The sequence below is a fragment of the Neopsephotus bourkii genome, unplaced genomic scaffold (assembly GCF_033783945.1).
Source record: "Neopsephotus bourkii isolate Nb327-2 ecotype Australia unplaced genomic scaffold, CSIRO-AGI_Nbou_v1 NB_1250, whole genome shotgun sequence".
Lineage (NCBI taxonomy): Eukaryota > Metazoa > Chordata > Aves > Psittaciformes > Psittacidae > Neopsephotus > Neopsephotus bourkii.
This window is the reverse complement of record NW_026901735.1, coordinates 2,952,743-2,970,259: the sequence shown is the minus strand read 5'-3', so window position 1 is coordinate 2,970,259 and position 17,517 is coordinate 2,952,743. Positions and strand designations below refer to the sequence as shown.

At 44.8% G+C, this 17,517-nt stretch overlaps 1 protein-coding gene and 1 long non-coding RNA gene across 4 annotated transcripts in view; one reads left to right on the top strand and one right to left on the bottom strand.

The window, feature by feature from the left end:
- The window catches only part of LOC133218421 (uncharacterized), a 404,246-nt gene that overhangs the window by 239,681 nt on the left and 147,048 nt on the right, over positions 1 to 17,517 (bottom strand). The window lies entirely within an intron of this gene.
- PLCB1 (phospholipase C beta 1) overlaps positions 934 to 17,517 on the top strand; it is a 400,808-nt gene continuing 384,224 nt past the window's right edge. For all 3 annotated transcript variants that reach the window (XM_061364798.1, XM_061364800.1, XM_061364799.1), the window contains exons 1-2: positions 934 to 1,402; positions 11,635 to 11,712. In XM_061364798.1, coding sequence (XP_061220782.1) covers positions 1,304 to 1,402; positions 11,635 to 11,712 — 177 coding nt within the window. In that variant the 5' untranslated portion in view covers positions 934 to 1,303. The remainder of the gene's footprint in view (positions 1,403 to 11,634; positions 11,713 to 17,517) is intronic.

Sequence of the window (17,517 nt, the reverse complement as noted above, 5' to 3'; positions counted from 1 at the left end):
ATTCCCCTGAAACAAAATCAATTTGTCTTCAAAGACTTACTTGCTACCCCGTTTGCTTTGCTGATAGTAGAAGTGTGCCTGTCTGCCCCTAAATCATAAGGGTCAGTTGGAAACCTTCACAGAGAAATCAGAAATCTCATGTGCTGCATCATCTGATGCTTTATCTCTGCTGTGATCGCACAGGGGCTGTAGCAGAGAGGAGGTCATTTGTGGAGCACATGTAACCTTGTTCTTCAAAAACCTTTCCATAAAACTCTTGGATTTAGGATTTTGCTGGATGAGAGGACATTTTGCCATCTTTATACTTTGTGAATTAAGGTTGCCTTTATTCTGAGGAAGTCCATCTTATGAGAGCAAAAAGCTTTGGTAAAGCAATTTCTGAGTATTTAAAGTGTGAAGCCTTGAGAGAATTTGTATGTAGCACTGTCTTAACGTAAAGAGCCTTTCTTCTTTTGGCATCCCATCCATCATTCTGCAGGCTTGGCACTGCCCTTCTGCTCCACTTTTGCTGTAACTCTTCCCTGAAATTGCACTTGGCATCCCATGCACTCACCCCTTCTGAGGCCTGATGCTGGTGAGAAGTACCGCGGTACAGGACAAGCCACACAGGTTGCTCCCTTCTCAGGCATTAATGCAGGTCCACGCGTGCCTCTCCCTCGGTGCATTTCCAAGCACCTCCTTGTTGTCCTCCTCGCTTCGGGACCACTGAGAGGCCTTGTCGTGACCGTACTCCGAGGAAGGCAAACTGCGGGGCCCCGGAGGAACCGAGGCCCCTGGGGGGTTCACAGCAGCCCCTCTCGCAGAGAGGAGCCCGAGGCCCCGCGGCGGCTGCCGCGCTGTCCGCAGCCGGCAGGTGGCGCTGCAGTGCCGCGGGCGCGGCGCGGCGCGCTGACCTCGGCGCGGGGGAACCTCGGGGGCCGAGCCTGGCGGGCGGGGAGGGAGGAAGGAGGGGCGGGAGCGCAGCGGAGCGGGCAGCGCCGGTCGCTCCGTGCCCGTGCGTGCGTGAGTGTGTGTGTGTGCGAGAGAGAGAGAGGGAGCGGGCGTGTGCGTGCGTGGCGAGCCGGCCGTATATAGAGGATGTGCCGCTGCACGGTTCGCCCCGGCTGCTGCCGCGCCAGGTCCTTCCGCGGGCGCCACTGAAGCCTCTCGCCCGGGCAGCTCCTCGCTGCCCGTTCCAGGAGCGCCGAGCGCGGCTGCCGGCCTCGCTTCCCGGTGCGGTTTCCGGCGCCCCGGCGTCCCTCCTGAGGCGGCCGCCTCCCGCGGCTTCTCCGCTCCGGGGGGGGAGCGCGTCAATGCGGTGCAAATGGCCGGGGCACAGCCAGGGGTGCACGCTCTCCAGCTCAAGCCCGTCTGCGTCTCCGACACCCTCAAGAAGGGCATCAAATTCGTCAAGTGGGACGATGTGAGTAGCTCCTCCCGCTTCGCCTCGCAGTGCCCCACACGGGGCAGGGACACAGCGGGGTTATGCAACGCGCACAGCGCATCGATAGGGCAGGAGGGCCCCCGGGGCCGCGGCCGGCCCGGCCATGCCCTGAGCGGCGGTGGGGAGCGGCGGTGTCCAGCCCGCAGGGCGCCCGGTGCTGGGGGCAGGTGCGGGTGGCTGGGAGTTGAGCGGCGCCGGAGTTGGCGGCCGGCCGGTGACGGTCGGTGTGCCCGTCCGGGCTGTTGTTAAGCCGCCGGCCGTCCGCCGCGCAAACTTTCTCTGAAGGTTCCCTGGGCTCGCTTCGTTTGGCCGTGTTCAGCTGTGCTCAGCTGGCTCCCTTCGCGAGTGTCTTACTCTCCTTCCTCCCTTGAATTATTGTGCACGTTGCCATCTCTGTCGTCGTAGCGTAGTTGTTTCAACCTGTTCCCTATCTGTCTTGTTCTATCTCCCGTTTCCTCCTCCCAGCCTCTTCCTTCTGGCTCCTGCCCTTCTCACCTTCTCTGTCACTGTGGTGGGGTTGTCAAGCCCTGTACGTATTCACACGGGGCTTGCTATTTGGGTACCCTCACTCATTTTCTTTCCTCTAGAGAAGGTGTTCTCTCGGCTTGTTAGGTCATTAGACTTGCCTCAAAATCACATCTGCTGGCCTTTTACCACTTGCTGCTTCCCAACCCTTTATGCTTGTATTGCCTCACATAGGAGAGAAACGTGGTTTTCACTTTACCTTTGGTAGCACAGCTGTTCAGCAGCTGGGATTGGTTTCACTTCCAACTCTGCCCGGGACTGTTTCAGAGAAAGGTAGCTTTTCTCTGTCTAGCTTTCCTTTCCTCAGAGCCCAGAAATAAGCCTGGTGTGCTGCTGAGAAGGAAAACAGGACGAGTTCTCTGCTAGCCTTACTCTTACAACACATTGGGTGTTTGTTTCTCAGTTGTGCCCCAAAAAGTCTGTCTGCGAACAGTGAGTGGAGACAGAGGGGCACAGAGAGGCTCGAGCTGTGCTAGAGCAGTGCTTGGGAAAGAAGGCAGTTTGAATGCCAGGGGAATTGTTGAGGATAACTTGTTTTGAGAGCCTTAAGACAGCTCAAGTTTTGCTGGAGATTTGGCTGTGCTATAGACATCCCCAGCAGCAACTGGAGGGACAGCAGTGAGAGGGAGAAGGAGCAGTCTGTGTGTCTTAACCACTGCTCTTGTTACGTATCACTGCTTTGCCATTGCTTTCAGCCTGTCCAGCAGCCAAATGTGTGAGCCTGACCTCTATAAACCTGTAGTAAACACTCTCAAGGAGAGAAGGAGCACCAGAAAACCAAACAGCTTGTGCTGTGAAGTTATAATTACAGTAATAAGCCAATATAGTTTTAATATGCTCAACACCCTGACCTTGTCTGCAGTAGTAAACACTGGCTTCATGTTTAGGAGCTAAGCTTGAATGACTTGCCTGTGAAAATGTTTTCCTTCAGTTGCTGTTTTCCTTAGTATAGGAAAAGGCAGGATAATATCAGCCTTGGCATTCCAGTTATTGTTTGATTTTTGGTAAGCTACCAAGAAATTTCAACAGGTATATGCAGAGGTCAAGTTAACAGTGATTTAAGTCCCTAGACTGCAAGTCTAAGCAATAGGCAGCGGTTTAAGTTAATAGTTTAAATGCTGTTTCTCCAGCAGCATGTTGTATACATAGGATTTGAGGGAGGCGTTCTCCATGTGGGGTGGATGTTCAGTGCCTAACCTGTCTGCTATAGGCGAATTAGAAAAAAGCTTTCCAGTTGTAAACCTAAAGGCTGCAGTAATAAAAGATGGAATATATAGTATATACAGAATAAATTCTGGCAAAATAAGAAGAGCCTTTCAGGTTGGTGTTACTGAGCGATACACAGGTATCACCTGGAATGTGTGACTGAGATGAGGAAGAGACCTGTTGTGTTTAGTGAGTGATTTCAGCAGCAACCTTGTGAAAGCTGGTGTGTGTTTAGTTTAGCCACACTGTGTGATGAAGAATACCAGCATTAACTCACTGTTCACCACGCACTGTGTGTATATGTGTGCGTTTTTCACCCCCCGGCCCTATCTTGTCACTTCTCAGCAGTGGGAGCCCCATGAAATCAAAGGTGTCATGAAAAACAAATCTCGCTTGGCGCTCTGGCTGTAAGAAGGTCTTCAAACAGATTCATATTTGGTGACTTTGCCATTGAGTAGCCAATAACTGCTTCAGAGTCTTTGTTTTCTATCAAATGCATCTGCTTCAAGGGGTTTTAAAACAATGATGATTATTAATGTGAACCTCTGTGTTCTCTCATGTAAACAGGCATGCACAAACTCTGTAGTGAAACAATAGGCTGTAATGTGTAATAGTAAATTACCAAATGTAACAGTAAAATAGAATTGACCATAATGAGTACTTTGGTTGGGCTGTTGCTACCAGGGCTATTCAGGAAAGCGAGGCTCATACTGACGTTTGTTACACATCATTTTCTATTTACTGTTTCCAAGTGAGGATGGAGGTTCAGTTCTGCATTGCCGCTGCACTAGGGCAGCATTGATTCCTGTCCGAGGCATACATACCCCATGGTACACTGCCCTGCTGCTTTGTTTTGCTGTTTAAAGATGGCTCCATTGACTTTGCTTTGCATTTCAGAAAGCCAAAGAGTGTTTCTTGTGAATTCCTATGACTTGTACCAAGTTTCAGCCCAGAGCAAAATTCTTTCAGCTGAGTTATAAACCACTGAAAAATAGTGTTGGAGGTTTTAATGGGAATGCTGGAAGGATTTAAACCAGAGCATCAGAGGCGTGTAAGGAATTTCATGGTGTATTGAGTAGCAGTTGTTAAAGACTATTTGCCAGCTTCTAGAAGGATGCTGCAGTGTGGTGTGCACAACAATCTGACAAAGGCTGTGAGTGATACAGGCTTTAAATCCAGTCCACCCATGGACTTCCCATTGTGAGCCTTATGGTAGCTCTGTGCCTTATTAGTAACTGTAAGGCTGCTTTATTAGGTGTGGTACTAATGCTCTTGGACCTTCTCTCTGAGGAACAGCAGTGAAGTCTGCTATGTGTTACATGTGAACTTCACCCAGTGATGGTGATCTGGTCTGGATGAGAAACACTTTGCCTGAGCTTTGCTAAGAGGAGAGGAAGAGCTTATATCAACTGCTCGGGATCACATAGAGGCAGGTGGAAGGCAAGCAGCTCAGGAGGCTTGAAATTCCATTTCCTCTGCAGACCATCTTCCATTTCTAAATTGTAAAAGCATTAGGATTAATTAAAAATATCCAGCTTTGCACTTCTGTGCATGGGGTTGGATGTAATACCACTTGCACCAGCCAATGCCTACTACAGGCTATTCATGAATTGGGTTTTGGATCAGGTTATAAAGCACCAAATCAAACAGCTGATTGCTGTTCTATCTCTTTTTTCCCTCACACTGGTTTTGGTTTGTTCTGTAACAGTATCACAGGTTAACTCTTGCTCTTGATACATGGATTGGATTCACAAGACACTGAACAAAATAGCTGATGTTTGTGTAGGTGAAAGCTAGAAGTGACTGGTTGCTTAGGTGGGGTTTTTGTATGCATGTGTGTGTCTGGTTTAAGATGCTAGTTGGCTGAGCACTTGCTGCTTCAAGTCATATTTCTTCATGCTGTCTTCAGCTGAGCCTTTATAACCACTTCTACCTTACTACTGGGGGGAGATGCTGAGTCTCTTAAGTACTGGTCTGGTCTTTGAACAGATGCGCTTATTCCTCGAGAGAAGCTATAGCTGTGAGAGAGAGGGAGGGCTGAAAGAACTGACTTGGTCCACTGTGCTGCAATGAAACGCAGGCTCTAAGAGCTCTTCCTGATGAGAGTTTGAAAACAGTTTAATAAATAAATAAAAAGGATGCTATTAGGTCCACGGGTGAAGCTGTCTTGTAGGGGGCTAAACTTAATGGAGCAGAATGCGTTGCTAGCTGAGAAGGTTAATGAAACCTGAGCATAAAGGGTGACTTCTCTGAGGACTGAGCTGACGTCTGAAGGGGCTGCAACCTTGGCTGCCTTTTTCCTTTTATTTTTCTCTGGCCTGCAGTGGGAACAAGATAGACATAACTGAGTGAGCAAATAGCTCAACAGCCAGAGCACAGCTGAACTCATGTTTTCTAAGAGCAGCAGTTGGCACACTGCAGCAAGTTAATGTGATGGTGTATATTCAAAAATAGATTTGTTTTCAGTTCTTGCTTAAAGGCTTTCTTATCTTCCCTAGTGATAATGTGTACTTTGCATAAAGAATTTAACTGGTCTCTCTGTGCCTTAAACTGTTTACTTGCAAAAGGTAACTGTATCAGTAAGGTAATAAAACTCTACCTAAATTGAGGGACATTATTCCAGTTTTATAGCTATATTTCTTTCTCTAAGTATTTAGTTAGTGGAACAGCCCTCCTGATAAGTAGCATTATTTAGTGGCTACAGCACCTCACCAGGTATTGCAGCGAGCAGCAAACATGAACCTCAGTCCTTTAAGTTCTGTTTGAATGCCTTTCTCTTCGAGCATGCCTTAGTCTTTATAGCTAAGCTGAGCTGGTGAGTGCAGTTTAAAGTTTTGGGGCTTTATTTGTTTAGGATCTTTTAAAGAAGATTATCAAGGGTATGAGCTACATCCCCTTTAACCTTACAAGTAAATACAACATCAGAGCATCATTATTATGGATCAGCTGAGACCAAAGAAAGAAAAAAACCTGGAAATCTTCCGAATTGAAGATGTTGATGCTCAAGTAACGTGGGTGTTTTTTCCTGCCTTTTTTTTTGTTTGTGTTTAAACCCTGCCTAAGCCTGTCACTAGAGCACATAACTGAGACCATGACAAATGAAAGCCCATTGTTCTGTGTGCATAAAACTAAAACAATAAACTGAAGAGAGTTTATTTTTTTCTGAATGCTTTCAGTCTGGAGGGAAGAAGTTATCTGGAGGTTTTGCTGCTTTTTCTTTATTGCTAATCTTTATGTAGTAAGCAAATACCAGTATTTTATCTAAGTGGTGGTTTTGGTCTTTTCCAACATAAAAGTGTAATCAGATTGAATTTAATATGTCTCAGCAGTTAACATTTAGTGAAGGGGAAAGCCTGAACTTGGTTAACTCCATTGGAAAGCTCTTGCTAACTTTGGGGGGGGGGGGGGAAATAGATTTGTATCCCCTGCAGAATGGTGAGCTGTCTGCCTCAAGGTCTGGTGAAGACTTCAGGTGCTGAATCACAGATAACATCTGTGTTATTGTAGTTGAGCCTTTGGAGCACTGGGAGACAGTGGGGAAACTGAAACCAGAAAACAACTCTGTAAGTGAGGAATTCTTCATAAAAGGGAAGCTAACAGCACATTTAACTTGTGCACTGTATGCTTGCTTCACTTTAGTATCAGGATGCTCAAGACCTTGTAACAAAGGCTGTCGTGAAATGCAGTTAACTAATCATTATGAAGTCTTTTATCTGTTATAAACTAAATGGTTCATAAGCACTTTTAAACTTGTTTTCACAAGGACCTATCAGACAGAACGTGTTCCCAGTTGTGCTGTTGTAGGTCCAAAAAAAGAGACCAACATAAAAAGCTCCTAATTTTTAATCTGTGATTAGATACCTTGGACCTAATTTTCAGGCTGCTTAGCACCATACAGTCAGATGTTCAGGATGCCTCCCCAGTGACTTCAGAGGAATTTGGGCTCAGCATCTCTGAAGTGAGAAAATGAAATGTGGAAATACAATTGCAGTATTCCCTCAAAATTAGAATACAGACTTTGTGCCCATGAGCAGACTGGTTCAAATCATTTGCTCAGCATCATGGAAGAATTCTTTGGCAGAGCTAAAATCTTCCTGGTTGGCATTTGACTACTTTTGCTCTGATATTCCCCCTTTATTCCTTCTTTCTTGACTGCATACTTTGCAACAGATAAGGATTCATGCAGACAAATCAGATGTTCATGTGATAAGGTTACAGCTATCCCCAAAATATAGACATCCTGAGAAATGAGACGATGTTGTCTGTTTCTAAGAAGCAAGTCTGCTCAAGGTGGCTCTTTTCAACTTGCAGGAAGTTGGTCTTCAATTAGAAGAATGATGACTTGTGTCCTGTGGTGCCATCACCAGGGTTTCTCCAGGGTTTAACCACTCTCATAGTGAAGAGTATTTTCATGCATGCTCCTGTTGAACAAGTGATTTTTCATTTTATGGGTCCTGTAAACTCAATTCCAGTCTTGTTGGATTTGTCCTGCGCCCAACCTCCAGCACTCATTTCACCTTCTCCAACATTCCCTCTTGCAGTCTTGTTCCTTTACATGGCAGATTTGGCTCTTCTACCCTTGGTAAAGAGGACATCTTTATCCTTCTGGATCACTGCAGGAGTCCATTGCAAACCCAGGGGACAGGTACTGTTTCCGTGTTGCCCACAGTTCAGCTGTCAGCCTAAAGAAATTGTCTGGCTAATCCTGCTTAGTTCCAGTCTGAGTAAACCCTGTGTATTATGGAATTTAACAGCTGATATATCTGCTGATCACATGTGAACTGTGGTTATCCCTTCTCCTTTGCTCCTTCTCCCCTCCTCCAGGCTTATCATTCCCCTGGCTTGTGGGGTGGCAAGAAAACTCTTTGTAGGGACTCTCCCCACACCTTTGCCCACAGCCTTACACCTTTGTTCAACCAGAGCTCAAGACCTCTTTAGCAGGGTACATGTAAGTTTTTATCCCCCCACTCAGTGAAGGCTTCTGGATGCACAGCCTGGTCATGGAGGTGCTCTGAGGATCAGAAAGCATGGACAAAGAGTCAGGAAGGAACGAAGCCAAAGTTTCGACCCTCTTCATGGTTTGGTTTTGTATGATATTCTCTATTGGTCAGTAGTATTCAAATGGAGGTGGCACTTTTTGCTGGCTGATGTTAGATGCAGCCTAGTGGGGACCCATGCTGAAAAGTAGACCTTGAAATGGTTACCCAACAAGCACTTAAATATGGATTTGTCCATTGGTCTTCTGAGCCTGGTTGGTTAGGATCCCAAAGTTCTCTGTGGCACTTTGTGGGCATAAATTTGAAGCTTCTTTGTTTAAAAGTGAAAAGGATGTTGCTAACGCAGGGTCTGAGGTTGCAGAGCCAATTGGGAGGCAACTTAATGGGGTAAGTATAGAACAACCACATTACTCATTTGAGGCTGTGAAATTGGAGGAAAGTAGAAAATTGGTCCTAAGTCAACAAATAAAAAGATGGAGGATTTTAAAGGTGAAATTAAAAGCCCTTTAGAAAGTGATTCATTGATGTACAGACTGGTGTGACATGCTGCAATAGCAGTGTGTGGGAAACCAAGCCACTGCTTGCTTGGCACAGCATCCGTGGGTGGCATTTAAAGCCTGATAACCCACAGTCATTTGCACCATTGACTGGGACACTGCCTTAGATGTTGAAGGCTCTTTCCCATCATCCTCCACTTTTTTGAGGCTGATTATAGTCATCATTTTACAACCCACATCGACAGAAGTATTACTTTGATAGCTGTATGTCATCAGCACAGGTAAATCCAAACTGCTGTTGGGTTGAAGCAATGGATTTGAAATGACTAACCTACAAAATTGATTAATTCCCAACATAATCACTTCATGCCTCTGTTTGCCATCACTTTCTTCTCTTTTTTTCCCCCTGAAGTTGTGTATATCTCAGGCAAAGGCAGTCATCTTTTCCTCATTTTACGTATTTACACACAGGCTGCATGGGACATGATGATACAAGCTAAAAAAGAAGAGTTAGATCAGCAGAGCAGCTTTTCTTTCCTCTTTTTGAACGGCAGAGGTGTAAGAACACTTCTGTAGGAGCTTGTGGATATAGGCAGCCAATCAACATCTGTTCAGGGCCTGCCCTACTTTAAAACTAAATTTGCCTGTTGCACTCTAAACAGTGCTCAGCTCTCAGGTGTACCAGATGCTAGAAACTATGGGGAAACAGAGGAAAAATAGATGGTACAAATTCTGTATGTGTGCTTTCTTAGGGGAAGTGCTGCAACACTACTTTCTTGTCATGTGGAAAAGAAGGGTCAGTGGTACTTTGTGAATGAGCTCCAGTCCCAGCTGGGATATTCCCATTGCACTGGTTCAGCCGTGCTTGTTCCCAGTGTCTGAAAGCTCACGTGGCACCCGTTTGGGTGTCAGTGAACCTGTGGCACAGGTAATCCATGGCCCCAATCTTCCAGCTATAAAGAGAAGTTTTATACTCATTTAAAGGTTCAATTTTGTATTTCTGCTTAGTGTAGAGCTTGCTCTTCTATTTATGTTCCTCTTGTGCTGAGATAAAAATATGCTTCATTCTTGACTCCATTTTATTCATCCACTTGTTCCCCTGTGGTGGGTGCTGGGCCTGTCACTTGGCTTCTGGTGGTCTTGTAGAGACTGCACCTTGGTACTGTGTTCAGCTCTGGGGACCCCAACACAACAGAGAAGTGGACCTGTTCGAGTGGGTCCAGAGGAGGCCACAAGGATGCTGTGAGGGCTGGAGCAGCTCTGCGCTGGAGCCAGGCTGAGAGAGCTGGGCTGGGTCAGCCTGGAGAAGAGAAGGCTCCTGAAGGGGAGACCTTAGAGCAGCTCCAGTGCCTAAAGGAGCTACAAGAAACCTGGAGAGGGGCTTGCGACAAGGGCCTGTAGGCATGGGACAAGGGGAATGGCTTTAATCTGACAGAGTGGAGACTGAGATGAGCTCTGAGGCAGCAGCTCTTCCCTGTGAGGGTGCTGAGGCGCTGGCACAGGGTGCCCAGAGAAGCTGTGGCTGCCCCATCCCTGGCAGTGTTCAAGGCCAGGTTGGACACAGGGGCTTGGAGCGAGCTGCTCCAGTGGAAGGTGTCCCTGCCCGTGGCAGGGGATGGAGCTGGATGAGCTTTAAGGTCCTTTCCAACCCAAACCATTCTAGGATTCTGTGATTCTAAACTGTGATTCAACTTCGCTGTTTTATGAATGCCTATTTATATAAAGGACTGTACTGGTGGTATTATATAGACAAGTGTTTCCTTCTTGCCTCAGAAATTGCACTTGCATAAGCTAGTTTTTATTTAGTCATGATAATGTCACTTCCATCAACTTTATTTGCACTTTAAAAGCCCCCACACTTAAGTATGTTTGCTTTAGATTTGAACCTGTTGAGCTCCTTTTTTCCTTGAAGTAGTATAGACTGACCTCACATATTGCTTTCTTGGAAATAGGTGAATGCTTTATCTCTGAAATACCTCTAAAACTTCAACAGGATTATATAATTAGACATCACTTTTGAAGGGGAATTTTGTGTTTAGCCTGTGGAGATAAGGCTTAGGCAATGTTTCTGCCTCCCTGTCTTCTTTGTGTGCTCCCTCCGTAACTTTTAAATTGAGTTTGGCCAACAGGTAGAGCTCTCAAGACAATTGTGGTTTTACAGATGTCATGAAAAATAGTAGAGAGAGGATAAATCTTATTAGGACTGGGCTGCACTGATGTCAGTTACTGTTAGGCACTAGGGGATCCCAAAGGGTGAAACATGTAATGTATACCCTCTACAGAAAAGGCTTTGGGTAGAGCTTGTATCTCCCTAGTCAGGTACCTGCTGTCAGTCAGAAGACATGAATATGTAGGTAACCAGGCTGCCTTACTTACAGTACTTACAAATGAGCCTGGTTTTAAATGACCTGAGCTATAGATGCATAAAGCAGAGTAGACAGGCTTTCAACTGATTTGGAAATGGGATGGCATATATATACTCCCATTACTAAAAGACTAAAGTCTTAATGCAGTGGGTGCTCTTCCAGGTTTTCTAGTAAAATTCAGTCTTTGTAGGTTAAAGTAAAGCTTAGAGGCATTTAGCTCTTGCCTATATCTGAAGGTTAATTTGAATCAAGGTGGGGATCAAATGCACTTCTGATAAGTATAGTACTTTACTATGTGGGCTGTAGTTTCACCATGTGTTATGTCTGTTTTAGTGTTATGTCTGTTTTACTTCATCTTCTTCCAGCTTTTCTGGAGTAACTCCATTTGTTGACAAGTCTGCAGTTATTTAGTGCTGTCTTCTCAGTAATGGAAATACTTCATGTCAGAAAAATGGAGATTAGGCAGGTGATATTAAATTCTTTTAGTGACATCTTGATAGTGATACCTTCAGGGTAATTTCTGGATGTTGCAGTTCGTTAATATGGGTGGCAAAGCAGCTAATGCATAATTATGTGTTCTCTGTGCTGATATGGATGTTTTGTTTGTCCTTTTCTTCCAGGACTCCACTGTTGTGACTCCAATTATCCTCAGAACAGATCCGCAGGGATTTTTCTTTTACTGGACAGATCAAAATAAGGTAAGAGAAAAGCTTTCTGCTCCAAAATGGTTCTTTGTTTTCTGTGGTGTGATGGGCAGGAACCAGGAGGCTTGGCATGCCAGTCCTGGCACAGCAGACAAGCATTACATCAGTATACATTCGTCTGCTCTTCTGGGGATCAAATGCAACAGGCCTATGGCTCATCCATGGCACGCAAAACATGGAGAGATGGATGGAAGACTTGGTAATTTCCAGCCATGTTACTCATCCAATGGCCAGTGACTTTATAATTGTCCTAGTTTGCAGGCAGTGATCCATTTGGGATGCTGTTGTGGTTCGTAGTTGGCTTGTGGTTTCTCTGTGTTGCCTTTGTGTACTGAGGATTTTGGCTGAGGTCATGGCAGACCCAGAATGCCAGAGGTCAGAGCTCCCTTTGAATTCCCCTTCCTGAGCTGCTGCATGCTCCCTGGCCATGCCTGGTGGGACATGTCACTGGGTTTTTACTAATCCTTACTGGACACTTACTCCCTTCTAAAAACATTCCAGTATGGTTAGATCACTGTTATGACTGGGGAGCTTTTAGGAAAGCTCATGGCCTGATTCATCGCTGTGTTACTCCAGTTTCATATCTGTGTCACCCCCTGAAATCAGCACTGTCATGGTCTCCACTCCATGTTGTGACTGTGAAGCTGCACTGGGGTGAAAGAGTATCAGTACCCTGAGCAACTGGGTGCAGTTTGTTGCATAGACCATATCAGACATGTAATATAAAATAATCTATTTGCAACTGTTAGAGCTGATCACTGTATCAAAACTAGGAACTGAATGAATTTCTCCTGGTTTTTTGCAGATGGATTTTCAAGTATTTCAGAAGTGCTTGTACTGGTTCCCTGTTGAAAACAGTGTTAGAACTTGGTGGCACTTGAGTTTGGCCTTGTGATGGAGTAGATGCTGAAATGACTGAATAGGTACTTTTAGCATGCTGGCTGTGGGAAATCTGGTTTATGAGTTGTGTAGCTGTTTTGCAGGAGTTGATTTTATGTCTAGATATCAGTGCAAAAATGGCTTGAGGAGTTAGCAACCCTTAAATGTGCAGGCTGAACAGGCAATTTGTTTTACATTAGCTCATACTTATTTTCCTATGTTTGCTTTTTCGAGGAGATGGAGCACAGTTTTGAGTCAGTGTATCTGGAAATCCTATCATGGAGTTACAAAAATAATCTTGTCTTTGCTTGTGCTTGTGCAAGGTTGCGGTGCGTGATAGTGGGTCCATCCATTGGCAGTCCAAAGCTGTTAAATGGGAAGCTCAGTGAGGAATCTGGAAGGCTGTGACTGGAGTAGCAATGCCAGAACACGGTGCAGTCATCCTCTTTGTTCCTTCCCTTCCATAAACTAATTGTATAAGCCGAAAAATACCAGCAAACCTTGTAATAATAAATGGAAACCCACAGTTGGAGAGTTTGTTTCACTTGTAATATGTTTGGCACTAAGACCTCCTTCAGTTTCCTTCTGTTGTCTGTAAAAACAATGTCTTGAAGCAGTTCTGTGAAGGGTAGCTATTTATAGAATTGTTCTCATATTCAGGAAAAAAATGGATTTCTGATGCTCAGAGCATTTTTTAAAAGGTTGGATCTTTGTACAAGAGACATAAGTGTCAGCTTGATTTTTCAACTTGCAAATCAAGCCTCTGGAAAGGGCAACAAAAAGGTTTTTTTTCTGGTTAATAATTCATGACAAGCAGGTGAAGCTTGTTTCTAACCCCCATCTGAGCAGTGTCTATTTAAAGAAAGTAAATAGATTTCTGTTAGGGTGCTGATACTGCAAGGACTGGGAAGAAAATGCCACTTTCTGCTTTCGCAGACAATGGTTGGGTTCATGTTTATTGTGAAACAACAAATATATTTATAAAAGGAGGTTATGTGTGAAATTCTCTTCATTTCCTTCTGTTTGTGTAAAGTGCTTCTGTAATGACAGTAGAACTGCTTGAAGAAATAATTCAGGATGATGCAACCTCTATGTGTTCACTTTCTCTTTTTTTCTCCTAGTTACTGCTTTTAAGCAATTGCTTTTGTCATAACCAGGGCCTGTTATTTTCAGCATCTGGAAAGGCAGAACTTGCTAAGCACACTGATGAACTGAGAAGCATCCTGGTCAGTCATGTTTCCTGGGAGCTGACTTGTAGCAGGTGTGAGGATGAGGCAGGAGTAGCATTTTTCCATCTTTCCAGCCATTGGACTGTCCTGTTTGCTAGACACTGTGCAAAGCAGTATACTACTGCCTGGGTAATGGTATGGCTTTTACATTAGGAATCTGGCTCTGTTGGTTGCTGGTGCTTTAGCAGTGAAGTTATATAAAAATTACATGAATCACTGAGGGGAAAATAAAACACACACACACACACACACCCTTTCCCTGTGCTATATTTTAATTATCTTAGGGAACGGTGGTTGTGGCTCTGCAGCTTTCTTTAACTTGTTGGCAGGTTGAGCTGCTTCTTGCAATGTTCTTTTGTTCTCTTCTGTTTCTTCTCTCTTGCAGAGAAAAGGAAGTAATATATAATGTCTGCCTTCTAGCAGTGTTATCTGGCCAGTCATTTGGGTTGCTCTTTGTGTAGTCTGAGCTCCAAGTTCGTGGTAAAGCAGCATGTTCAGTGCAGCCCTCCATCAGTATCACTTACCCCATCTTGTAGTTCTCCAGGAACAAACAATCCTTGCAGGGTTTGCATCCCAGTTGGTGGGCCTGGATGATGCTGGAGCTGAACAGATCAAATGCTGGAGTTGATGGGTCAATGAGGCTGCCAGTCAAGTTATTTTTACCAAGATGTTTTACATATGTGACCAGTGTGGGCTCCTGACTTGCTGTCCCCTGTAGCTTCCTGTTAAATAAGTTAATACCAGCTTTCTTAGGTTGCTTGCAGGAGCTGTATGCTCCTATTAAATCATCTTATGTTTGTAGTTTCAGGCCCATGAAGATCCATGCCACTTACACCACACATGAAAGACTGTAATGATCATAGTATCATAGAATGGTTTGGGTTGACAGGGATCTCAGAGCTCATCCAGTCTCAACCTTCTGCCACAGGCAGGGACACCTTCCACTAGAGCAGGTCGCTCCAAGCCCCTGTGTCCAACCTGGCCTTGAACATTTCCAGGGATGGGACAGCCACAGCTTCTCTGTGCATCCTGTGCCAGTGCCTCACCACCCAGTGGCAGCCAGGCTTAGTGGAGCCATCTTCTCATCACTTGCTTCTAAGAGCAGGAACAGAACTTGGAAAGGAGGCAAGCTGAAGAGGGGAAGAACCCCTGGAAGCCTCCTTTGCAGCAGGGTTGCCATCTGACTACTTGCAGGAAAGGCAGACTAACTGCTCTAGACTCCTCCAATACAAAATAAGTACCCCTATGCTGTGCTCATTTCTTCATGACCATGTGTCATTTGACCCATTGCTTATGTTTCGGCTGGCTCAGATGTGTCCTGCCATGTCCCCAGGTCCAGCACAGCTGCTTTGGGCATCAACAAGAGCTGTATTACAGAGTGGTTGATCAGACTCCTATTTGAATGACATTATCAGCAAGCAAGCAGCAGCCTAGGATGAGAATGCACACAGGTTCTTCTGACCAGATCTTTCTCTTTGGTTGTGTTCACAGCCTAGTACGGTCATAGCTGCAGTGAAGATCTGCTGAGCAAGTTCATTTAAACTCCAGTCTTACAATGTGCTAAGAATAATGTATCCCACGTTTCAACATGCTTACTGTGTACTTTGCTTATTTGAGTATATTTTGCTGTTGCCAGTAAAGATAATCCTTCAAAATAAAGCATTTTGCTCTTTTCTGATAACCAAAAGGGTACGAAAAACTTGTTTTAAACAGATGGCGGGACAGCATCTGATTTTCATTGTGTTTTTCAGGATGAAATCCTTTTGTTGCTGAAGGTTCTGGAATATTTGCTTCATCTGTACGCAGAGTGTGGCCGATTCCATCATATTACTTGAATGATTCTCAATGTGGGTACTAAAAAGGAAAAAAATAATTAATGTGACAAGCTGGTGTATGTTACGTATCTTACTGTTTCTGTAATGTTTTTCAACTATAGCAAAACCAGACAATATTCACTGTCACTGTTTTATGACCTGACTACAACAGATCTCAATTCCTTGCCACTACTTCTTTTCAAATGCAGTGTCATTTCTTCCCCTTGTTCTCATTCTGGTCATGAGCACTGGAGAAAGAGAAATCAAAATACGACCAGGTGAAGAGAAAGTCAACTCGGGCAAAAAGAAGAGATAATCAAAAGCATTTCTTGGGAGATGAGAAGAGGCTGGAAACATTTGGTGTATTTAACCTAGCTAGCAAAGCCAAGGCAGGGACACACTGTGAGTTCTGTCTATGAATAAATACATTAACGGATGCATAGGCAGAGTAGGAGAGGAAATGTGTGTTGTCAGACAGTTTGCACATTATTATTCTTGCATCCTTTAGCTGGAAGTCATGTTACACAATGAAATGGATGTTAGAAGACAGCCGTTGACTCAGTGCTGTTCTGACACTGACGAAGAGACAGTAAAAGAAGGAAAGCAACTAATTGTTTTGATGGTGGAGCCATTTAGGTTTTTAGACGCTTGAGGGTGGTACAGTATGCTGGCCTTTGCATCTCAGTAGCACCTACTGATATATTCCTCTTTAAAGCTTGACATGGCAGCATGCTGAAAACATGGGATGCAGACCCAGTTTCATTCCCAACACCATGAAAAGAGTTCACCTAACAGTCAGTGTGTTGAAACTAACCGTAAGTGTTCTGTGCTAAGGAGTCAACTGGGATTTCTAATGACTCGTGCAGAAATGTGGTTGCAAACAGATGATGATCCAAAGGAAGTTTTTGTTGAGAAGCTACTGCAAGTGCTGAGGTGATACTTACTCCATAGGATGGGGTGTGTGGCTGAAGCTTCCATCCTGTGCCATTTGCAATTAGAGCAGTAGCACAGCCCAAATGCATAGTCTAGCCAGAAGCAGTCCCTGCTTCAGAGGCCAGCTTGCACAAATCATACCTCAAGCTGTTAAGTGTATTTGAGAGAAGGTAGGGTGATGAGACCACAGGAGCACTGAAGTACCTATGGACAGCTATTTCCCCCCAGCTCTGGCTTCCTCAGGCTGACAGGCTGAGGATATCTAAAGGCAGAGAGACTGGATCTGAAGATCTTTTTTTGGTAATGGGGGTAGTTTATCCTCTTATGGGGCTAGGCCTGTTTTTATGTGTGAACATCACTGACAGAACTGGTACAAATATGCTGTAGCCCAGTCACAGAACTTGAGCTTGCTACAAGAGCCAGTAGCAGTAATACTGTACCTTGAGATGAGCTTTTGTATTTGAGAAGACTGCCTAAGGTAGTTCCTTATGATAACAGAGGAGTGGATTTGTCTGACCTGGAAGGTCTTTTCCCCTCTTGTGTCTTGAGGTGATCATGAGTTTCTCTGGGCCTGAAAACCCAACACAGACCACAGAGTGACTGCATGAAGTGGAGCCTGAGGGCTGTAGATATTTCTGTAGGATTAGGTTTAGCTTCAGCATGTTTGTAAGTTCTGTGGCAATCCCATTGCCCTCATCCAAATGAAAGATGATGCGGCATTTTTCCAGCTGCTGGGGATTTTGGCTGTGTTATTTCAGAGAGTTCTTTTGTGTCTGTTTTGAATCAGGGCTTTAAAAATATTGGGTCAATATTTGTACTGCCCTGTGGGTCAAAGATCTTTTCATTACATCTGTGTAGGTTTTGCAGTACATTTGACAAGCACAAAGTAAAGTCCAAAGTTAACACATCAGTATTGAAAATACACCTAATCATTTAATGAAGAG